At 48.6% G+C, this 24,522-nt stretch overlaps 1 protein-coding gene across 3 annotated transcripts; it reads right to left on the reverse strand.

The window, feature by feature from the left end:
• Positions 1 to 145: 145 nt before the first annotated feature.
• Positions 146 to 24,451, reverse strand: Arhgap1 (Rho GTPase activating protein 1). Of its 3 annotated transcripts, none has more exons than XM_042676482.1 (14): positions 24,400 to 24,451; positions 19,575 to 19,746; positions 19,267 to 19,362; positions 18,043 to 18,072; positions 12,226 to 12,313; positions 5,379 to 5,510; positions 4,898 to 4,984; positions 4,643 to 4,741; positions 3,321 to 3,428; positions 3,143 to 3,219; positions 2,892 to 2,969; positions 2,328 to 2,456; positions 2,042 to 2,145; positions 146 to 1,892 (listed from the first exon to the last, which is right to left on the reverse strand). In XM_042676482.1, exons 2-14 carry the CDS (start codon positions 19,705 to 19,707, stop codon positions 1,704 to 1,706), a joined length of 1,350 nt encoding a protein of 449 aa, XP_042532416.1. In that variant the 5' UTR covers positions 19,708 to 19,746; positions 24,400 to 24,451; the 3' UTR covers positions 146 to 1,703. The 3 variants fall into 3 exon arrangements, with proteins under 3 accessions (XP_042532416.1, XP_042532418.1, XP_042532417.1); XM_042676484.1 differs by lacking the exon at positions 24,400 to 24,451 and adding an exon at positions 24,268 to 24,384; XM_042676483.1 differs by lacking the exon at positions 18,043 to 18,072 and having other exon boundaries at positions 24,400 to 24,446.
• Positions 24,452 to 24,522: the final 71 nt, after the last annotated feature.

Genomic DNA, 24,522 nt, shown 5'->3' on the forward strand with positions numbered 1-24,522 from the left:
CCCTGACTAACTCACAAGTGAACAAGATGAGGATGGGGCAGATGGACTGGGGAAGAGACCTTCCTGAGAAACGCACCTCTGATTTCACAAGCATACCACACCCACTGTTCCATTCTCAAGACTTCAACTTAGCAGTGAGAAGAGCAGGTCTTCATTTTTTTATTGAAATACAAAAAGTGTGAACGGTGAAATACATGATTGGTGCCAAGGAAATTATTAAATGTGAATGTGAACACTTGATTCACAGTACAAGTGCCCCCGGTACAGACCAATGGGGCAAAAGACAGGAGAGAGACAAAAGAAACCCAAAAGGCTCCCCAAGTGACTGGGGCTGAGAGCAGTTGGCTCTTTACTATACAAAGAAGAGCAAAAGCAGAGCAGCCCAGGCCAGGGCCAAGCGAGAAACACAGGGACTGACAGAACCAGCAGCAGCTCCAGGCCCCAGCACACCTCGAGAGGAGCCCAGGGAGGGCTTGGCCCCACCTGGGAGCAAGTCACTGGGGATTCCCATACTACAGGCTCTGGAGTTGTTCTGCCTGGTGGTGGCTATGGCAGCAGGGTCACTGTAGGTACTTCCCTGCTACAGGGGACAAAGCTACATGAAGAGGGTCCCCTAGGGCTCATCAAAATAGTAGATGAGGAATATCAATCACTATGGAGGTCCAGGTTTTCGAAAGATAATGGGGCTCTGGAGCCCCATTTCTCCCTTGGGGAGGTTGCCAGAATCCATCCTGCAGGGGCTGATCTAGCATAAAAATCTCTACCCCCTCCCGTGGGTCTTCTGAGCCTCTGCTCCTCTAAGAATTCCCAGGCTGGAGGAGGGAGCCACCGTAGATCCGGAGGCACTAAGTCACCTCTGGCCACAGCTGGGACCAGTGTGACCCCACACAGACACAGCTACATGGCCAAGGATGTGCGCATGCGAGAACACACAGGCAAGGCACAGGGCTGAGCCTGCTCATCCCTGGCCCTATCCCGACATAACAGCTCTCCCCAGGAGGGGAGGCCCCTATTTCAGTGGATGCAGATTCTAAGTTCTGTCATCCAAGACAGAACTAGGATAAGACACACTGGGGCAGTACTATTTGGCAAAGGCAGATCAAAGAGGCAGAAATAGGAAGCTGACTCCAGTCCTGTCATTCCTTCAATGTGGAATTATCCAAGGCTGAGCCATTAGCAGGGAGGAAAGGCGCAGGGGACTTGCATCCAGGCCAATACCGAATAGGACTTTAAAATCAGGGCAACTGACCCAGTCAGGGAGACACCTCAACATGGTCAAGAAGGAGTGGGCCAGCCCCAGCTACCAGCCCAGCCGGCAGTGATTTAGTCCCCCATGGTTACCAGGGAAACGGACATAAGTGAAAGCAGGAAAAGGGTTACTAGGGGTGAGTCCTTCTCCCGCATGAAGAGCCAAGTCCAGCTCTGCAGAGCTCAGCTGCAGCCAGGCTTCCAGAGAGGCAGTGAGAAGTATAAGGCGAAGAAAATGTCTGACGATAATAGCAAGGCCTCCAGGGCCGGTGAGGAGGACTAGACAGAGGGGAAGGAGGAGCTGCCTGGTTGGTTGGCTACAATTTCCATGGGGGGCTTCACTGCCCCTTCCTGGACGGGGGAGGGGGTCCCAGGATCCTGTAACGCTGATACCAGGAGGAACAGTCCAAACTGGGACTGCCAGAGAAGGGGTACTCAGTGGGCAGAGGCTGGGTTCAGAGCTCCTTGACATCGGGGTTGGGGAACAACTCCCCTTGATGATCCAGGAGGAACTTAGTGAACGTGTTGATGGGATTAATGGCCTTAAGGGTGATGGCAGCATCCTTGGCCCACAGCAGGTTTGGACCAAAGACAACAGCCAGGTTAGTGTTGGTCATCTTGTTCTGGTCACTGTGGGCAGAGATCTGTGGAGGGCACAGGGGTGGAGGCATGTGGCAGGAAACCACAGCCGCTGCCTCCGCCTCCTGGCAACCCCATCTGCAGCAGCCAGGGAAGACAGCTCCTCCTCCCCTCTCCCTCCACCCCCAAGTGGGCAGTGGAGGTGGAGTCTCACCTGAACAAGGAAGGCAGTCAGGAAACGAAGCACCTGGTAGTTTTCCTCTGGCAGCGTCCTGAGAACCTGTAGTGTCGCCTCCACTCTCTGGCTCTCATCAATGTCTGAGGAACGAGGTCCAGGTTACAGGGGTGCTGGGCTTGCTCAGGAAGCCTTAACTCAAGGCAGTGGGGAAACCCTGGCCCCTAGACTTACAGGCCATGGTGGACAAATAGACTGATGGAAAGCACCCCACCCCCACCTTCATTCCTGGACCAAGCATGGGAGGGAAAAGGGAAGAACTTACTGAGGAAGCCTACAACATGAGGGTACAGGTCAAAGGTTAGCAAGGGTTCAGGAAGCTCCCGGAGGAAGGTTTTGAGGATGACTGCTGGCAGGTGCAGCTCATTGTACTGGTTGAAGTCCACTGTGAGTCCTGGGGAGGGAGAGGTAGCAGGACCCACATGAGAAAGCATCCCTGAGGCCAGGCAAGGCCCCATTTCCTAACTTTGCCCTCAGCCTCTGCTTCCCTAAGAGCGCCCCTTATGCACCTGCGCCCTCCTCTTCCCTGTGACGGGGGCTGGCTGGGTAGAGTGGAGGAACCCCGAGCACACCTCAGTTATTCTGCACCTCTCATCAGGGCCCAGAGGCTGAAGGTGAGGCAGCAGGCCTGGAACAGCCAGGCACAAGTGGGACCTATGGAGTGACATCAAAAGCCACAGAAGCCTCGGACAGGAAGAGAAGCTGGGACCTTATTTTCAGGACAGCAGAATTCAGAGAAGCCCTCCCAACGGTGATACCATGCCTTCCCACACCTACACACACACACAGTCCTGGATCTGGGGGCCTAGCACACCTCTAGACCACTCACCCATGTTGTACTTCTGCTGTACTTCACGGACAACTTGGGTGTTGGCTGACCTCCGGAAAATGCCCTCTGTGGTCAGAGCTGAGAAGAAAACAGAGCCGGATAAGTCTCCAAATTCTGTGCATGATAGCTGCTTAGCTCACTCTCTGTCTTCGGGTTCCCAAATGAGGGAGGCTGGCTCCCAGCCCTGCCCAGAGCTTCTCCAGGGCAGCTGGAGGTTGGGGGTCCCCTGGTTTCATGGCTGTGGCACTCACCGTGGGCCTGCAGGTAGGCAACAGTCTCCCTGAGCACAATTGGAATGGGCTCCTGCTCAGGATTCTTCTCTTGGAGGCTGTGGGAACCAACATGGGGAGCCAGGTCTGCCACCAGCCCAGCCAGGCCCTGCAGGCCCTGCAGCCCCTGCGCCCTTCTGCCCACCCTTCCCGTACTCACTGCTGCAATGAGACCCCAAACTGCTGGTTGGGCAGGGGAGGGCGTGGTGGCATGGGTTTGGGGGCCGTGGCAGGGCTCTTCTGCGTGGATTTGAGGAAGTCATCGTATCTGGGGAAGGGGGGTAAGGATCAAGGCCTCTGGCTCTGTAGTCTCACTGACCAACCTTACTATAACCTACCTCACCCCCCCCCAGCCTTACTATAACCTACCTCACCCCCCCCAGCCTTACTATAACCCTACCTCACGCCCCCCCAGCCTTACTATAACCCTACCTCACGCCCCCCCCCAGCCTTACTATAACCTACCTCACCCCCCCCCAGCCTTACTATAACCCTACCTCACGCCCCCCCCAAGCCTTACTATAACCCTACCTCACGCCCCCCCCAAGCCTTACTATAACCCTACCTCACCCCCCCCAAGCCTTACTATAACCCTACCTCACGCCCCCCCAAGCCTTACTATAACCCTACCTCACGCCCCCCCCAAGCCTTACTATAACCCTACCTCACGCCCCCCCCAAGCCTTACTATAACCCTACCTCACGCCCCCCCCAAGCCTTACTATAACCCTACCTCACGCCCCCCCCCCAAGCCTTACTATAACCCTACCTCACGCCCCCCCAGCCTTACTATAACCCTACCTCACGCACCCCCCCAAGCCTTACTATAACCTACTATAACCCTACCTCATGCCCCCCCCCCCCAAGAAAATACACATAGCTTGCAAGTGGCAAAGGTGGGTTTTTTGTTCTGATTTCTTTCTTTTGTTTTTGTTTTTTGTTCCTAGGGCTTGAACTCTGGGCCTGGGCACTGTCCCTGAGTGTCTTTTGCTCAAGGCTAGTGCTCTACCACTTGAGCCACAGTGCCACTACCAGCCTTTTCTGAGTTTTATTTATTTATTTACTTATTTATTTATTTATGTCGGTCATGGAGCTTGAACTCTGGGCTTGGTTGGACACTGTCCCTGTGCTCTTCAGCTAAAGGCAAGCACTCTACCACTTGAGCCACAACGCGACTTCTGGCTTTCTAGTGGTTTATTGGAGATAAGAGTCTCACGGACTTTCCTGCCCGGGCTGGCTTTGAACCCAGATCCTCAGATCTCAGCCTCCAGAGTAGCTAGGATTACCGGCATGAGCCTCCAGTGCCTGGCCAAATGTTGGTTTTGATTTGGCTCTAACCCACACTATCTGGCGGCCTGAATCATGACACTGGCTTTCTTCTCTAACCTGGGATCCCTGAGCCAGCTTATCTTGCCAGAACACACACACCCAAGTCAGAGGGCAAATGTGGTCCCCGCCCAGCAGCTCCAGCCCCAGGCCTCACTTGAGCACTTGGCGAGGGATCCCCAGCTGCTCCAGCTTCACGTGCTCACTCAGCTCACTCAGGTAATTCACGTAGAAGATCTTCCGTCCAAACTTGAAGCTGCCCAGTGGAGGGAAGAGCCTGGTTACATGCAGGCTGCTGCTCTTCCCTTACCCTCCCAGCTCAGATGGCGGGGCTTAACCCTAACTCGTCACCTGGGCATCTGCTCACAGGACAAGGAGACACACAGGGACAGCAGCCTGGGGGTCTGCTCACCTAATCAGGGGCTTAAAGAGGATGAGCAAGGTTTTGATGAACATGGTCGGATGCACGATGTACAGGGCCTTGATGTTCTTCTTGTACCTGTGTAGTAAGACAGGAAATTTGTGAATGGGTGGAATAGGAGACACAAGACTGGTTCTTGGTTTTCTTTTTCCAGATAGGCTTTTGCTGTGTACTCCAGGGGAGCCTCATACTCATGCCTCAGATTACAGGACTGGCACTTAAAGGATAGTATGAGTTGACCACTCATGGCAGGTGCATGAAGTAAATACTGCTGTTGCCTCCATTTAACAGATTAGGAAACATGCTCAGAGAGGTTAAGTAACACGAAAGGTTACAGAGCAAATAGGGAAACAGGAATTTAAGCCCAGGCCCTCTGACTTCCAATTCTTGTTTACCTAGGTGGGACTCGTGCCTGAGCAGACAGCTCAGAGCTACCTCTCCCAGGCCGGAAGCCCACTACATGCCAACCCACTTGCGGTCAAACTCCCGGTAGGCGTCCCGCAGCCAGCTGAGGGATGGCTTGTTGTCGCTGGTCAGGCCATGGTGCAGGTAGAGCAGTGTGTAGTCACTTTCCACGTACTGGTCCAGTGTGTGCTTCAGGTACCTTCAAGAGAAAATCCTTAGGCTGGGATGTAGTTCTCTGAGAGAGCATTTACTTTAGCATGCCTGGAGCCTGCAATCCATCCCAACACCAAAGGAAGGGAGGGAGGGAGGGAGGGAGGGAAGGGAAGGAGGGAGGGAGGGAAGGGAAGGAAGGAGAGAGAGGGGGAGGGAAGGAGAGAGGGGGAAGGGAAGAGAAGGGAAGCGGGGAAGGGAGAAAGAAAGAGAAAGAAAGGGAAAGGAAAGGGGATGGGGAAGGGAAGAGGGTAGGGGAAGGGAAAGGGAAAAGAAAGGAAAGGAAATCCCTGCTCAGATCTGCGCTGTGTATAGTACGGCCATTAAGGCAGACATGGGGGCTGGGAATGTGGCTTAGTGGTAGAGTGCTTGCCTAGCATGCATGAAGCCCTAGGTTCCATTCCTCAGCACCATATAAACAGAAAAACCAGAAGTGGTGCTGTGGCTCAAGTGGTAGAGTGCTAGCCTTGACCAAAAAGAAGCTCAGGGACAGTGCCCAGGCCCTGAGTTCAAGCCCCAGGACTGGCAAAAAAAAAAAAAAAAAAAGATAGACACAGGTGCCTAGTTTCCTGCTCTCACCACACTTCCCTCCAGACAAGCCTTTCCCTTCATTGTTCCGGTGGTATAACGGGTGTAATCACCAGAGGTGGTGGCTGGGCTTCCTGGAGGAATAACAATCACAGCTCTCATTTTTGAACACTGACCTCTAAGCCTGACCCTCTGCCTACCTGCAGGCAAGGGATGACACTTTCCTCCCAGAATCACCTAGTCAGTGATAAGGACACACAGCTTATCAGTATAAGCATTTAGTGCCAGCCCAGGGCTTCAATACATTATCTCATTCCTTCCCTATTTTATGAATGAGAGGCTGCAGCAGAGAAGCCAGGTGTCTGTCACAGGTATCATGGCTATTGTAGAACTTGGAGATGAGGTGTCCAAAGTCCGAGGCTGTGTTTTAGACCCAGGGACAGCCCTGCCTCTTACATGCGAACTCTGTGCAGATTGTAAAGCATCATGCTCAGGAGGTGATCAGGGTGGCCAGGTCACCTGTGCCCATCACTAGTGAGAGGACCAAAAAGCCACGTCTCCTCAGGTTCCCTATGCTAATGACAGGGTACCTTACAAACACAGGAGGCGTGGAGCTCACTGAGAAGTATGAAAGGAATGGACAAAGAGAGAAAGGAAGGGAATCTAGGGTAAAGCCCTGTTGCAGGTGGTCCAAGCAGCTCCCAGGCTGCCACTCCAGGCTGGGCAGGCCCAAATGCTAAGGACATATACCAAAGGACATAGGAGAAAGGAAGATTCCTGAGAAGTACCCTAGAATCTGACTAAGTGCCCAGTTCTATGATCTTACCTAGAGAGAGGAACCTAAGACCAGTCCCCTGAGTGCTGTGCCGGGCCGAGGCAAGGAAGCCAAGAGACATCACTAATGTTGGATTACTATTGATTCCAATCATTATTAGCTACAATAACTTACTCAGTATCCACATCGAGCACTTTGTTATTTACAAAAGCTGTCATGTAAAAAGATAGCATTTTGCAGCTATGAAAATAGCAAAGATTGTGAGGGGGTGGGAGGGGAGGATGGGAAGGGATGGGAAGGGAAGGGGAAACAAAGGAGGAGGCTGCAATGCTTGATAAGAAATGTACTCATTATCTTGCCCATGTAATTGTAACCCCTCTGTACAGTATTTTCACAATAAAAAAAAAAAAAAAGAAAATAGCAAAGATTGTAGTGACAACAGACCTTCTTATAACATCATCTATTGATGGATTTTTATTTAGTTTTGTTTTTTGGTGCAGTCCTAGGGTTTGAAGGCTAGCTAGTGCTGTACCACTTGAGCCACAGTTCCACTTCTGGCCTTTTTGGTGGTTAATTGGAGGTAAGAGTGGGACTAGTGGCTCATACTTGTAATCCTACCTACTCAGGAGGCTGAGATCTGAGGATTGTGGTTCAAAGCCAGCATAGGCAGGAAAGTCCTAAGACTCTTGTCTCCAAGTAGCCACCAGAAAAGTGGAAGTAGTACTGTGCTCAAAGTGGTAAAGCAGGGCTGGGAAGGTGGCTCAGTGGTAGAGTGCTTGCCTTGCATGCATGAGGCCCTAAGTTGGATTCCTCAGTACCTCATAAGCAGAAAAACAGGAAGTGTTCTGTGGCTCAAGTAGTAGAGTGCTAGTCTTGAGCTGAAGAGCTGAGGGACAGTGCCCAGGCTCAGAGTTCAGGCCCCACGACCAGCAAAGCATTAGCCTTGAGCACAAAAGCTCAGGGACAGTAACCAGGCCTAGTTCAAGCCCTAGTTCAAGGCCCCCCCCCCCCCGCCCCCCAACAAAAAGAAGCTCAGATTTTTCCTAGGCTGGCTTTGAATCACAATCTTCAGATTTCAGCCTCCTAAGTAGCTAGGATTAAGTAGCTAGGATTACAGTTGTCAGCCACCAGCACCTGGCTAATGAATGTTTGTTAAAAGGCAATAAAGTGATGTTTCTTAGAAACTAAAAAGTGTGCATGCTCTTTGATCCTGTAAAAGATGTTCAGGAATTTTTCCTAAGGAGACAGAGATAAACAGGAACATTTTTGTAGAAGGCTGTTCACATCAGACTTTCATGATGGAAAAAAACAAAACACTGCACAGCAAGCTAACTGTCGAATGTCAGGGAACTGGTTAAAGAAGTCACGGGATATCTATAAATAGAACATCTCACAGGATGTTGCTGCAGACAGGACTAATCTGTAAAGTCAGATGTCAGAATCGTGGTTACCCACTACAGAAAGAGTAAAGAGCAGTTTGTTGGTGTGGCAGAGATGAGTATCTTCAGGTTTTTTGTTTTTTACCAACAGGATTTTGCTGTGTAGCCCAGTATGACCTAAATTTGTGACCTTCCTGCTTCTGTCTTCTGATGCCTGGGATTATAGGCAGGAACTACCATGCCTGGAAATTTTTCTTTTAGGTCTGAGACTGGAACTTGAACTCGGCACCTAATGCTTTCACTCATTGGCCAAGTGTTCACCCAACTCAGTCATGCCTCCAACCCCAAGCCCAGAATTTTGTTGTTGTTGTTGTTATTTTAAAGGTTATGTACAGTGGGATTACAGTTACCTAAGTCGGGTAATGAGCACATTTCTTTTTGAATGATGTCACCTCTTCCCTCATTTTCTCCCAGTTTTTCCCTCTTGAACCCCTTCCCCCACAAGCTCATTATAGTGCCTACACTAAGTATCACAGCTGCATTTGTTTACCGTTTGTCCCATCATTTCAGTGTTCTCCTTTACCCTTCCCAAAACAGGTAAAACTGACATACAAGACGAAAGCTATAGAAAACAAAAAGTGACAAAGGAGAAAAAAACAAAAAGCAAAATAACAAAAAAAAAAAAAAACCCTCTTGTTTCCATTTCTTGGAGTTCATTTCAATAGATATCATTTATTATTTATTTATTTATTTTTGGGTCCAGTCATGGGGCCTGAACTCTGGGCCTGGGCGCTGTCCCTCAGCTTTTCAGCTCAAGGCTAGCGCTCTACCACTTGAGCACAGCGCCACTTCTGGCTTTTTTCTTTTTGCTTACCTGGTGCTAAGGAATGGAACTCAGGGCCTCATGCATGCAAGGCAAGCGCTCTACCACTGAGCCACCTTCCCAGCCCTAGATATCATTTTATATGCTCAAAGGCACATAGCTATTGATCCTTTGTGATCCTCTCCTAAGAATATCCTACTATGATTTCACTGTGTGAATGTCTAGAGTCCTGTATAATTTATCATGTCCAAGTGTATTTTTTTTTCTTTTATAGGTACATTCTAGTTACAACAAATGAGCGAAACCATGTAATCTATGTTTCTTTTATTGTTGTTGTTGGTTGTGGGGCCTGAACTCTGGGCCTGGGCGCTGTTCCTCAGCTCTTCAGCTCAAGACTAGCGCTATACCACTTGAGCAACAGCGCCTACTTCTGGCTTTTTCTGCTTGTGTGGTGCTGAGGAATCGAATCCAGGGCCTCATGCATGCAAGGCAAGCACTCTACCACTGAGCCACCTTCCCAGCCCCAATCTATGTTTCTTTGGGTCTGGCTTACTTCACTTAATATAATTTTTTTCCAAGTCTTCCCATTTCTTTATGAATGGTACAGAATCATTCTTTCTGGTGGAAGCATAGAATTCCATGGTGTATATATAGTATATACAATATTTTCTTGATCCATTCGTCTGCTGAGGGATATCTGGGTTGATTCCATATCTTGGCTATGGTAAACAATGCAGCAATGAACATGTTGTGCTGGTAACTTTAGCGTGGCCTTGTTTGTGGTCTATTGGATAAATACCCAGGAGTGGATCTGCTGGGTCATAGGGAAGCTCTATGGTGAGTCTTTTTTTTTTTTTTTTGCGGGGGGGGGGGGGGGGGTCCGGTCATGGGGCTTGAACTCTCGGCCTGGGCGTTGTCCCTCAGCTCTTCAGCTCAAGGCTAGTCCTCTACCACTTGAGCCACAGCACCACTTCCAGCTTTTTTCTTTTTGCTTATGTGGTGCTGGGGAATTGAACCCAGGGCCTCAGGCATGCAAGGCAAGTGCTCTACAACTGAGCCACCTTCCCAGCCTCTCTATCGTGAGTCTTTTGAGGAACCTCCACACTGCTTTCCAAAGTGGTTGAACAAGATTACATTCCCACCAACAATGTAGTAGTGTTCCTTTTTGGCCATATCCCTGCCAACATCAGTTATTGTCAATTGTGGGGCTTGATCTTGGACCTAGACATGGTCCCTGAGCATTTTCGCTCAAGCATTTTTCACTCAAGAGACTTTATTTGTGTGTACACACACACACACACACACACACACACACACAATTTTTTTTTTTTTTTTTTTTGGGTCCGGTGCTGGGGCCTGAACTCTGGGCCTGGGTGCTGTCCCTCAGCTCTTGAGTTCAAGCCTAGCACTTTACCACTTAAACCATAGTGCCTCTTCAGTTTTCTAGTGGTTTCTTAGAAATAAGAGTTTCATAGACTTTCCTGCCTGAGCTGGGCTTGAGCCACAATCCTTAAATCTCAACCACCTGAGTAGCAAGGATTACAAGTGTGAGCCACTGGTGCCCAGTTTGTCTATATTTTTCATAGCTTCTTACATATTTCTAATCTCTCCAAATACTTTGAAAATGTACATAATTGCATTCCACATATACTGTCTTACCTATTGCCCACAATAATCCTGTGAGGTTGGCCTAATTATTTTTTATAGGGCTCAGAAGAGGGTTGCCCCAAAGTACACAGCTAGTTAAGAGGCATAGCTGAAGTTTAATTGGTCTTTTGAGTCCAAGCATCAGGCATTTTCCATTTTGTTCCCCCAGAAGTGGGTGGGGAGCTGGGAAGTGTCCCAGAATTTGACTAAGCCAACGCTGAGCTCATCTGACTAGAAACAGGAGAGACTAATCCATGATGGAAGCACCTCTTTGCTCTCAGCAGGAATTATGATCAAGCGCTATTGCATGTGCATGTGTGTGCCTATAAGCATGCAGGTGGGAAGGGATGGAGAAACCACTGCAGGACATGGTAGAGGACTTCCCGAGCCTGGAGGAAGCCCCAGAACAAATAGTTTCCTCCCAACAACTGCCTCCTGAAAACTAGGTGATTTCCTATCTCCACACTCTGACTTCCTCCCCCGGGACTATTATCTGGCCAGGAATCTGTCACCTGGTACATCAGAGAGGATGAAAAAAAACTAGACAGGGGCCTATGACTCAGTCACCCTCAGGCTGAGTTCTGTGGCCTGCTCCTAGATAGACCACGTCATAAGCCTGGGCAAGACTCTTCCTGGCTCCACTGAGAAGTCTGGAGGTCAGAGAGAAAGAACTCCCAGATGCTATGAAGATGAAGCCCCAGGCCCTGGCTCACAGGGCTGATGACACTAGGCCTGTTCCTAGGCCTACCCCATACCCTCCACAGACACACAACCACTCAGGACCTCAGAGAGATGCTGTGGGCACTACAGAAATTTTAATTTCAGGGAATGTTTTACACTGGCCAGGAAAGAAGTACAAGATAGTACTGAGGGGCTGGGAAGGTGGCTCAGTGGTAGAGCGCTTGCCTTGCATGCCTGAGGCCCTGGGTTCGATTCCTCAGCACCACATAAGCAAAAAGTAAAAAGCTGGAAGTGGCGCTGTGGCACAAGTGGTAGAGCGCTAGCCTTGAGCTGAAGAGCTAAGGGACAGCACCCAGGTCGAGAGTTCAGGCCCCACGACCGGACCCCCAAAAAAAAAAAAAAAAAAAGATATGTCCCAGCCCCATCTCTGCTATACATATGGCAAAGAGAATCCACATAAAATCCACAAAAATCTTTAGCACAAAATAATACTAATGAAAAATTACAACTGTAAATGAGAAACAACCACACCAGAAATATCATAGAGTTGTAATTATTTGGCTGGTATTTTACATTTCAAGACATTTTACTTTAAATGATTGACTTCTTATCAGGAAAGAGAGCCATATTCATTATCTTCCTTGAAAGGTAAGAAAATGAGGCTCAAAGGCAACTGCCAAAGCCATGCAGAAGCTTCCAGGACTAGAAACCAAATCTAGTCTCAAGTCCAATGCTCCCCTTTATGGGAAGAGGAAAGTGCCACGCCCCCACCCCCACCCCCACAAGGCAGGGAAGCCTATAAGGCAAACAGCTCTAGGCTACCTAGGGGGTCTAAGCAAAGGTGTCACCCCACTTCCCCACTGGTACTCACCCCAGGAGCTTGCTGTGGTCCAGCTGATGGCTTGGGGGCATTCGACAAGCACTAAACACAATGATCTTCCGCCCATACTTGTCATCTCCTAGTGCAGAGAAAGATGGAGCACAGTGTGTTGAAGATGAACCACAGAAAGGTGATGAACTTCAAGGTGCCAGCCTGGGGACTTGTGCCAGTGAGTACGGGGGCCTGAGCACCCCATGCACATTACCTCTAGGCAGTCATCTGAACCTGAGGGCGTGCAGGCCAGTCTCACATTTGGTAGGCACAGGAGCTCTACTACTTGAGCCACACCTACAACTCCCCTTCTCTTCCTGTGTGTTGCTCTCAGGTAGGTTCTGACATTATTTCAGGATCAGCCTGGGCTGTGATCCTCCTATTCATACTTCCCTGAGGACAGGTGCATACCAACTCAGCCAGTCTCCATGCTTTTCTAAGACAACATGACTTTTTTAATTTTTATTTTATTTAAAAAAATTTGGGGGGGGGGGGTTTGGTTGTAGGGCCTGAACTCTGGGCCTGGGCGCTGTCCCTCAGCTCTTCAGCTCAAGGCGAGCTCTCTACCACACTTGAGCCACAGAGCCACTTCGGGCTTTTTTCTTTTTGCTTATGTGGTGCTGAGGAATCGAACCCAGGGCCTCAGGCATGCAAGGCAAGCACTCTACCACTGAGCCACCTTCCCAGCCCAGACGTTTTTTAAAAAAAGAGTCATGCCTGTTGGAAACAATCCAAATGCCCATCATTTGGTGGAATATCAATATCAATGCAGTGGAATACTGTTTGGCCACAAAAAGAAATGAAATACTAATATATGCCCCCAACATGTACTACATGATGTATCTAGAACATGTAAATCCATACAGACAGAAGGCAAAGAAATGTTTTCCAGATGTTAGGAGGACATGGATAGGACTGTGTAATGGGCACACAGTTGATATGGGGGGTAATAAAAACTTGGAAAGGATCAAAGTTTAATCTCCAATTAACCAGCAAAAAGCTGGAAGAGGTATGGCTCAAGTGGTAGAGCACTAACCTTGAGTAAAAAAGCTAAGCAAGAGTAGGAAGCCCTGAGTTCAAGCCCCAGTATTGGCATGCACAGACAAAAGTAATGGATCCACAACATCATTTATGTACTAAATACCACTACATCGTACACTTTAAAGTGATGGAGGTTTGTTTGTTTGCACTGCTGAGGATTGAACTCAGGGACTCACATTTGCAGTGCTCTTCTACTGAGCTAAATCCCCAACCCCAAAATGTGACTTTTGTGTAAATGTTACCACATTTTAAAAAGTCCCTCACCTTCACCAAATTATATATCATCATACCAACAAGCCTCCCTAAAACTTGTCTTCTGAGCCACTCTGAGCAGTGAGTATTTGCAAAAACCTCTTAAAGCTACCATTTCAGCAAGTCAGAAGTCACGGAGGAAAACCATCTCACTACTTAATAGCCTTGTCTTATTTCTGACCACCACCACCACTTTTCTGGTTTTACAACTAAAATTACTGACCATACTTGACCCAGATTAAACTCTGGACACTTCTAAAAATCATCTATTCCCATTAAGGATTTCTTTTACTAGTTTTAATTTTATTTTTTTTGGTACTGAGGATCGAACCCAGGGCATCACATTTGCCAGGCAAGCATTTTGCCCTGTGCTCCATCACTGCCCCCATTAGTAATATTTTAGAGAACATGAGAGTTCAGAGGAATATGGAAAGCTGTAGCAAAGCAAAATGTCTGAAAGATATTTGCCCAAAGCCATCATCTTGGTGATCTAACCACTGACTCTGTTAAGAAGCCAGGAAGCTCATGAGACACAAGTCCTTGCCCCTAAGTAAGAGGCTCTTCCAAACCCAGCATGGATCAGGGGCTCCCAGGAAAGCTACAAATAGCCAAGGCCTGCTCCCCTCTCCTGCAACCTTTGCTTCTCCAGAGACACCAAAGCTGCACTTCCTTAGTTCCCCAGTCTCAGAGGCAAATAAAAGACCACCTATATAGTCCCTGAAACGCAGGAAGGGTCTGCCCTTCCACTCTCCCTAAGAACAGCTCACCCCATCTGGGCATCTCCTCTATTTAATAAGCCATGATCCTTATGATCCTTCTTGGTCACTGACAGAGTCCAGGAGTCAGTACTTTTCCAGAGAGTTCACAAAACTCTTATGGTTTTCTCTAGGGCTAAGGCTGGGCTCTCACTGGATGGGCAGAAAGAGGCTTCTGGAATGTATCCAGGATGGCCAGCTGAAAAGCTGGAGCTTTGCTCTGGCTAACTACCTTGTCCAGCCCTGAATCAGCACCCACTCCTCCTTGCCTCTATTAGCACTGAAAGGTGCAAGCACTTCTTCAATCAGTACCTAAAACCCAGCCTAGAAAATCCAGAAAAATGCTGTGTTCTCCTAACAAGCCTTAATGGTAGCCCTACATTACTACAAACACTAACCTTCCTCAACTCTACTTACTATTCTGGCATACCTCTCACCTGAACACTTTGTGGGACCGGGTCCTTGAAATAATCCATGATGGGACTCTCAGGGCTTGGGACATCTCTTAAGGCCTGTAACGTGCACAGTTCAACACAGCCCTATGGCCTGTCCATGCCAAGGCTGTGGATGCCAGACTGGGCTGTGCCTCTGCTGTTTTTCATACTCTCTGGAGACAGTTCTGTTCTAGGCTAACCCCTATGAACTAAAAGATCCAGACATAATCACCTCCTTCCCCTCCCCCAAGTAAGTCAGCTGGCTCTTTTCATGGTTCCCAGCATAAACAGTCATCCACAGTCATCACACTGACTTTGCTGTGTAATTGTTTATACTCCATCTCCTTATGGCTCATGACTAGCTTGAAGCCAGGGATCCTGTCTGGTTGAACTCTACTACTGGTCCAGCACATGACTGGTATTCATTAAATGTTGGTAACTGGATACAGTGGCATACACTGATTATCTGGCCCAAAACTTCAAGACCAGCATAGACAACTCAGTGAAACTCTGTGTCAAATATTAAGTGTTTGCAGCCTGACTAATCACAGGTCACTGTTACATGGTATGCAGTTTCATTTGAGTTTGTTTCTTGATGCTTAGGTTATAAGTTGGCTGGGTGAGACAGTGACTTTCCCAAAGACTGGGACAGAATTTCTGCAGACTGATTGAGAATCCTTTACATGCCAGTGTGAAGAAGCAGCACAGTTCAATTCAGCAGTTCCACTTGTTTTTTTAAATGTTGAAACAAAGTGTCACTATGTAGATCAGGTTGGCCTAGAACTATGATCCTTCTGCCTCCATCTATCAAATCTAGGATTCCATGCAGGCAAACTGCCTATTTTGAAGGCCCAGGTACCATCTGCTCTCTTCCTATGCTTTAGCCTTAAACCTGATGTTCCTTGTAGACCAGCTGGGGTGGCTCTGGCACTGTGTTCCTCCACTTGTTTCCTACTGGTTCTGATAGGGGAAGAAACAGTAGTCTGGCAGAAGGATAATCTGCTGCTTCTACCATGAATCCAGAAGAAGGTATGTTTTTTGCCTTCTCCCACCTTAGCAGAGGAAATGTCCAGAATGCTGGGAACACTCCAAAAGCATTCTCTACTTTCCCCAGTCCAGCAGGAACGGCAGAGTTTGAGAACTCAGGCAGGGCAGGTCTGTGAGCTATTATGGCCCTGGAATGTGAAGAGCTAATAAGTGGTTACAGCAGCAGTTTGAATGAGGCCCACCTCACAGCCTGCCACAGCACAAGAGCTGTGTGTTCTCCAGCAGGACTTCACCAAAGAGCTCAGCAGATCCCCCAACCCCATAATATCAACATAAAATATATTATAAGCACATGCATACTTTTTTTTTTTAGGTTGGTTTGGGGCTTGAACTCTTGGCCTGGGCGCTGTGTCTCAGCTCTTCAGCTCAAGGCAAACACTCTACTACTTGAGCCACAGTGCCACATCCAATTTTCTGAATGGTTTATTGGAGATAAGAGTCTCACAGTTTCCTGACCAGGCTGGCTTTGAGCCTTGATCCTCAGATCTCAGCCTCCTGAATAACTAGGATTACAGGTGTGAGCCACCAATGCCCAGCTCACACATACTTTTTGTAGAGAAAATGATTGGCAACCTGAGACCTTTCATAGTCTCAAAGAAGCCTGTGACCAGCTTTAAAACCTACGTGTGTGTGTGTGTGTGTGTGTGTGTGTGTGTGTGTTATTGGATATCGGAATCCAGGCCTCACACTTCACTAGGTAAGTAACCCACCATTGAGCTGTTCTAGACTATAAACTTCTTGAGGTTTCCCTCACTGAGTTCTAAATGCTGAATACTGGGCTTATTCTAAATCTCTATAATATTATTCTTGTTTGTTTGCATTTGTCAGTTCTGGGGCTTGAACTCAGGGGGCCCGGGCACTGTCCTGAGCCTTTTTGTGCTCAAGGCTAGAGCTCTACCACTTGAGCCACAGCATCACTTCTGGCTTTTTTTAGTATTATTGAAGACAAGAGTCTCACAAGGACTTTGCTGCTCTGGCTGACTTCAAATCATGATTTTCAGATCTCAGCTTCCTGAGTAGCTAAGAATACAGGCATGAGCCACTGGCACCCAGCTTACAATATTATTCTTGAAATGAACACTGAGTGGAGCCAAGATGGGCATGAGGGCTGACAGAGCAGTAAGGAATAGGATGCCAAGATTCTCAAGGCAAGTAAGGAACCAAGTAGGATATTCCTAGGGTCTGACCCTACCTTCCACTCCCTTAAGTGGAATTCCATCACCCAAGTCCCTGTGTGGCCTGGCACTGGGCAAGAGACAGAGCAACTACTGTGACAAGAATCCCATGTAAAGAGGCCCAGAAAACTCCCATCGGAGACTTAAGGGTGTGACAGAGCTGGCAGCTCTGGGGAGAGGGAGGGCTCAATGGGGAGGGTTCAGTATGACAAGCCCAGACAGCCAGGCCTCTGCATTCCCCAGATACCAATCAGGGCGTCTCCCAGGGTGGCCTAGGTATTAATCAGAAACTGGACAACTTCTCCAGCCAGCATTCTGGGCACCACCAGACCAGACTGGGCCCCCGCCTACAACCTGCAGAGTAGGTCAGGCCTCTGAAGGTGGGGGCTGAGCCATAGAGCCTGTGGTGTGCTGGAGATGGCTCAAACATTTGTTAAATTGCTATAAATTGTCAGGAATTTTGCAAACCAGTTGACATCATGTTATGAGCATGAAATTAGCCAGAGTGGAAACTGAAAATGCTACAGTCATGGCTCCCCACCCCCCAACCCCCTTTCCATGAGTCCACTGTCAAACATTTACCAGCACACCACTGGAAAGACCCACACACACCCCCAAATTTGTCTAAGAAGCATGACAGCTATTGCTAGTGGGACCAACACAGGCTGAAGAGCAGTCGAGGACACACCCCATTCTTCCTTCCACACAGGCTGTTTGTGTTCCATTTCTAGCACAGGGACCTCACCAACGACTCATCAAATGAGTCTTATTCTGCCAGTGCCGATCCAGGCTGTTCTTACCAACCAATAAGGCACACTACCTGGAGGCCCCTACGCCAGTAGGCAGGCCAGGCCTGGTTTGGGCAAGGCCTCCCCTTCTTCCAGAGCTCCCTCCCTTTGTGTGTGTCCTGGGTGTGTCCTCGCAGTCTCCACCCTGTTGTGCCATGTCTCCCATAAACTCTACTATTATTTCCAGCTCCCAAACAGCACCAGCTCCCAGCTCCCCAGAGAGGGGCTGCAATTAAGCTGGCCCCACTGTCCTCCCCCAAGGCCCTCCCCTGATCATACCCCAGAGGTCGCAGCCCAAGCACAGACAGCCAGGACTAACACCTACCTGGCTGGGCCCCCTCAGGCTCGTCACACCCTGGGGAAAATAGAAACACACTGCAGGGCTGCTACAGGGAACAAGGGACACCTTAGTCTCTGCCCAATCTGCCTTATGACTTGATCACTAGGTGAGGAGGATGTTGGGATAAACTCCATCAAGCAGACATCCCCATACCACACTGATGTCCACTGACTCTCCTGTTGTGCCCAGGTCAGAATAAGGGAAGAAGAAACTCAATCTTCCTTCTGTAGAGAAAGAGGCAAGAGCCAAGGACTCCCACCCAGACTAGGGCAAGTCCATGAACACAGAAGTCAAGGAAACACCTTACACACCAGGGACAGTCCTTTCAACAGTTGGTCCTGCTCTGAGCTCAGCATCCGTGATGGAGCTCTCAGCTGCTTCCCATTGGCCATGTACCTCCAGGTATGTGGCTTGTCCAGAGTGTCCTCAGCCAGGACACTGGGCTCTAGCAATAGCATTCTACAGATTCCTTATGCCTCAGAGTGAGGTAAGACTAACTGCTTGCTTCTAGTTGCCTGACCTCATGAGTGCCTCTTCTAGCAATGAAATCCTGGGGCTGGGAGCCAGCTTATCCAGGGTTCTCCTGTTCTATGTCTCTTCTAGGTCTTGCCTTATGAACGGAATGAAGGGACTTCCATGAGGCAGAGTCAAAGGGGGGCTCTGTACCCATTCTCGGCCAGCCAGCAACTTGATGCTGCACAGAAGAAGGTTTCTGGAAGAAGGCTCTGCCCACTCTAGACTTCCTAGGAAGAAGGGTTTCCCAGAAAGGACTGGAACACCCCCTCCTCTCCAAGGCATGTTGGGGAGAAAAGCTGATATCAGACCAAAGGAAAGAGATGGAGCAGAGTAAGGAGAAAGGCAAGGCCACTTATTCAGGGCCATCTATGTCCTGGCTGTGGGGAGGTCCTGACATATATTCATTACTGTAACACTGTCAGTGACCTACAAGGAAGGAAGAGTTCAGAGAGCAAAACTGGAGATCAAACTCAGCACTTTCTGACTTCAAAGCTACTAGACCATACTGCCTCCCACATACCACCTGCAGATGGAGACAATAAGGCCATAGTCAGGAAGTGGTGGTGAATGAAGGTATCAGCCAGTGCTCATAATCAAGACTGTGCTTTAAAGGAAAAGCATATGTGCTCTGGGAGTCCAAAGCCAGGGTCAGACAACAGTGTGGGGACAGACTGTGTTGCTGGGTATGCTCACCTGCCACCTCCACAATCTGGTGCCGGGCAATGTCATAGTAAGGGTCATCCCACTTCAGGTGTGTGACAGGTTCCGGGGAGCTGCTTTTGGAATCATCTGTGGAATATAGAAAAGTCAGGGGTGAGCCATTTGGGGCTCACATGGTGTTCTTCTGAGATTCACCTTCTATGAGCCTCTCAGTGAGGCTTGTGTTAACTGCCCCACCCTGGAGCTATCTACATCCCCATTCTGTGCCCAAGGGCCCGATCAGCAGGGAAGAGGAGTCTCTGTCTAAGGTGCTTGCAGCTGCCCAGAGTGGCCATGCCCACCTGACTTGGGAAAGTCCGGCATGTCATCTGAGGGCCAGTTCTTTTCATCAATGGAGGCCAGCTTCAGCTGGTTCAGAGCCTGGTTGGCGTCATCGAGAGTCAGATCATCCTGAAGTTCTGAGAGTGGGTCCATGGCCAAGTCTGTCCCTCGCAGCAGAAACTGAAGGGAAACCTGGGAGAGGAGGGAGGTCTATAGTCAGCAATCCCTTTCTTTTTTACCTTCTGTAATTTTTACAGCTAGCCTCCTGCCCCTACTCTTCCCTCTCTTGGCTCTCTAGTTCCTGGTTCCTCAATGCTTCTCTTTCTGCCAAGAGCTCTGAGAAGCATGTTGCCAGAAAGGCAGCTGGGGTAGGAGATGGCACAGCTCGGAACCTCCCTTCAGGTCACCAGCTGGGCAGGGAGGACTGTGCCAGGTCCTACACTGCCTGCTACCCATCTGGCCTGGTCAGATGCTCTCTACAATGGGTAGAAAAGCTCATGTCTCTTTCCTCGGGACTCTTGAAGCACAGTAGCCTCACAGCCCCACTAGTTACAGCGGTTGATGTGACAAGAACTAAGGAATCTCTAATTTGAATCTCTAAACACCATGCCTGGAAAAGATCAGCTGTGATCCTGACTATTCCACTCCTCCCCACAGGAAGAGGACGCAGCCACCAAGAGCATCCACAGAAAAGATCATGGCTGAGGGGCCCAGTTGGGTTTGCCTCAGGACAAGAACCAGTGACAAGGGGTAGAATCCGCCTGCCAGCACACAGTCTGTATGAATCCTAGTGCTCCCTGCTGGCCTCTTCACCTGTGGGAGCTCTGGATGCCAGTTTCAAGGTAGGAAACCAACATGTTGCCCTAAGAACTAGAAAGCACAGATGAGAAAGGAGGCTGCTCATGACATCCAGGACTGCTGAGAAGACGAGATGAAGTACAGAACAATCAGGCATGGCAGGAAAATATCCAGTGCTAAAACCAGATTTCTGTAGGTCTGGGATTCAGCCAGAGGTGGTGGCACCTTCTCCCCTCAGCCCTATGCGAAGTACCTCCCTTTCCCACCACAAGCTCACCAGATGGGTGAGGGAGGAGGTTCAATTCAATCTATTTGGCCAGCCCCAAAGAAGAGGTTGTTCCAAGGCCTGCTGCATTCTTGGAGCCCAAAATGTGACATATATGGTCACAGAAACAGCAAGGCAGATAAGAACTGACAGGACCCGAGGGTGGGTAAGAAGAAGAAAAGAAAAGCTGCCATTTGAGATCTATAGACTCTGGGCTCTAAGATGACTTGACAATCTCCCACACACATCACAGCCCAGGGCTCTGGATGGTGAACTGGCTCCGAGGGCCTAGCAACAACCTCCTTGTTACTAGGGCAACCACACTGAGTCAATAAGAAAAGCTGTTGCAAGCTCCTCAGCCAAAGCTAGCAGCCAAACAGCCCAAAGCCATTTTCTCTCTCCCTCTCTTCTGGCCTTCTCCACTACTCTATTCAGTCAGCTTTTTTGCCACCAAAATAAAGGTCACTGTCCACAAACACAAAAGCTAACCTGTCACATGTGGGAATGCATTCTTCTCTATGAGCACTCAAGCCCTCACCTGAAACCCAGCTCCTCACTCCCCTTGATGGCGGAGCTCTCCAACACAACCTCCAGTCTTAAGGAATCAACTTCCCTAAGGCCCATCACCTCTTCCTACTTTCCTCCTCCCATCTATATGCTTCTCCTCTGTCCAATCAGGAGGAGACTGTTGGGCCATTTCCCAACAGGGGCCCCCAGCCTAGTAAGGAACAGAATCCAGCTCAAAATTATCTCTTCCACCCATGATCCTTCCCTCCAGCCTTGTGTTCTATCACTGCTCAGGTACCAGGTGCTCCTTTAACCCTATTCACAAATTATCCAAAGACATATTCCTGCATTAAGTAGGCACTTGACAAGCTAGAAAAGGCATGGAGTCTGGTATATGGAAAAGTGAGTTACAATCTTGACTGTCATTGAGGTACAAAGTTCCTGAGCAAGCTGTTTTCCTATCTGCACCTAAATTTCTTCATCTGTAGAAGCAAAGGTTCCTTCCAGAAATATATTTCTCCAGTATTTGGTGAGCAGAATTAGAAATAGCATGTAGGAGCTGAGTTATGTGTGAGCTATATATGAAGAATGGAAAACACAAATCTAAAAGAGAGTTGAGCTTGGCAATGGTAACCTGTAATTCTAGCTACTCAGGCCGCTGAAATCTGAGGATCACATTTCAAAGCCAGCCCTGGCATGAAAGACCATTAACCACCATTAACCACCGAGGGGGGGAGGGGTGGAGGTGTGGATCAAAGGGGTAGAGTGCTAGTCTTGGCTACTCTTGAGCAAAGGGCATCCAGGCCCTCAGTTCAAGACCCAGGACTGACTAAATAAATGGGAATTGCGCTTGAACCCCACCACTTTTCCAGCTGACTCCTCTATTCCCACAGTTCTTCCAAACCTCCTTAAACTCCCAGGGAACCTCCTTTTCCAGAGTAATTACAATGTTGCCCTCCCTGCCTTACTGACCTCTCTCATACCCCTCCAACCCACAGCTGTTGCTTTCTCTGGGATAGAAAGTTTATCCCATTCAGTGGGAAGGTGAGGGGATCCAATGGGAAAATTCTAACAAAATAGAGATGAAGCATCCTGACTGTCTAAGATACACCAACTAACAGCAAGCCCTGCTACACACTGCACAACACTTCCTACTCTGGGACTATTATTTCCATCTCAGCAAGTACACACACACACACACACACACACACACACACACACCTTTGAAAATCACCCTGGGCAAAGGTTTGTTGTTGTTATTGTTGTTGTTTTAACTTTTAGGAAATGGTGGACCTTTCTGAAATTACAATACTGTGGGTTTTCTTTTTAAGAAAAACTGACACTGCTGGGTAGGAAGGGATTTGGTGAGAATGTTGAAATGGGTGACATAAATGGAGATATTTTGTATTCATAAATTGCTTTGTTGGATGGGTAGAGGAAACAAAGGAGGCTACAATGCTTGATAAGAAATGTACTCATGGGGCTGGGAAGGTGGCTCAGTGGTAGAGCACTTGCCTTGCATGCTCGAGGCCCTGGATTCAATTCCTCAGCACCACATAAGCAAAAAGAAAAAAGCCGGAAGTGGCGCTGTGGCTCAAGTGGTAGAGCGCTAGCCTTGAGCTGAAGAGCTGAGGGACAGCGCCCAGGCCCAGAGTTCAGGCCCCACGACTGGACCCAAAAAAAAAAAAAAAAACAGAAATGTACTCATTATCTTGCCCATGTAATTGTAACCCCTCTGTACAGTATTTTCACAATAAAAAAGTAAAACAAAAATAAATAAATAAATAAATTGCTTTGTTAAGTGACAACTCCTTTGTACAACTATCTAATTTTTTTTTTTTTTTTTGCTGGTCCTGGAGCTTGAACTCAGGACTTGGGCGATGTCCTTGAGCCTCTCTGTGCTCAAGGCAAGTGCTCTACCCTTTGAGCCACAGTGTCACTTCCAGCTTTTTCCATTTATGTGGTACTAAGCAATCAAACCGAGGGCTTCATGCATGCTAGGCAAGCACTCTACCACTAAGCCTTAAAGGTAATTTTTTAAGTAACCTTCATGAAATCTTGCATGCGATTTTGAGGGTTTGGAAACTCTCTGAAAACTTGCTTAAGAGCCTATCCAAGGGCTAAGGATATAAACCAGTTGTAGAGCACTCTGCTTGTCATGCACAAAGTCCTATGTTCCATCCCTAGCACCACAGAAATAAATAAATATATATACATAAATAAAGTCATTTAAAAAAACTATTCAAACTATAGATACTCAGTTATTTGTTGAATGGCTGAACGAATTGTTTTCCTAAATGTAAAAGGGAACTAATATTTGTCCAGGGCCTATAGAGCAATTTGAAATGGACACAAAACTATTAACTTCACAGCAGCATTTGTCTCACATATACTTCTAAATCCATTCTAGTTTGAGGAAAGCGAGGAGCAGAAAAAAAATAAGCAATTGATGAAGGTCATACAACTCATAGAGATAGGATTTTAATCCAATCCAGATCTACTTGTTTGAGGAGGTCTCTTGGTGAAAGTCATTCCTTAAATAATTTCCTAAGTGACTTTCACTCTTATGAATCATAGGGTTCAAACAGGTGGCCAATAGAGTCAAAGACACTCCTCTACTGTTCCCTTTGCACAGAACAGCGAGAAGCAACTTGAAATCTCTGGAATCACAATTCCTAAAAATGACTCCAGAATTAATTAAAAAAAAAAAAAACCAACCACGCAAATTCCACCACATTACAATAACTTTGCACTACAATCGCGTTTGCACAGATTTAAACCAACAACAAAACTAAGGTAATTGTATCATGTCACAAGCTAAGAAAGTGAGAGCCTGGCCTGTTGAGTAATAAGGTTAGCACACTTCCCCCAAATTTTCTAGTCTTGGTGCATGGCCCGATGGCATCAAGAAGCCTGCTCCCTCCCCAGGGGCCAGTTCCTGACTAGACGTCTGGTGTGGCCTCTTCCCTGGTTCCCGCAGGAAGAAGTCAGCAAAAGCAGCCGAGGAATCCCCCCAGCGGAAAGACCAGGGCACCCCCGACTTGGGGCCAATATCACCTCTGAGCTCAAATCCTTCCATCTTGCACCCGCTCCCTTCCTCCCCCCACCCCGCGCCAGAAGACCCCCCGCGCCCCGAAGCTCACCGCGCCCGGGCACCGCTCCCTCGGCCACGCCTGTCAAAGATCGGCAAACATCCGGCTCCGCGCAGGAACGGGAACCGCCCCCTCGGGGGGTCCCTTCACTCCCCAACCACTTCCGCCACACCTCCAACCTACTTCCGGATCTCTGCCAGGTCCAAACACGGCCTTTCCAGGGAGCCCTGCCCATTTCCGGCTAGTGCCCACCCAAGTGTCCGCCCAGAGGAGGGACCGCATAACTGTCCGACTCGTCGCTCCATG

Source organism: Dipodomys spectabilis, unplaced genomic scaffold, assembly GCF_019054845.1.
Source record: "Dipodomys spectabilis isolate Male_0828 unplaced genomic scaffold, ASM1905484v1 ptg000030l, whole genome shotgun sequence".
Lineage (NCBI taxonomy): Eukaryota > Metazoa > Chordata > Mammalia > Rodentia > Heteromyidae > Dipodomys > Dipodomys spectabilis.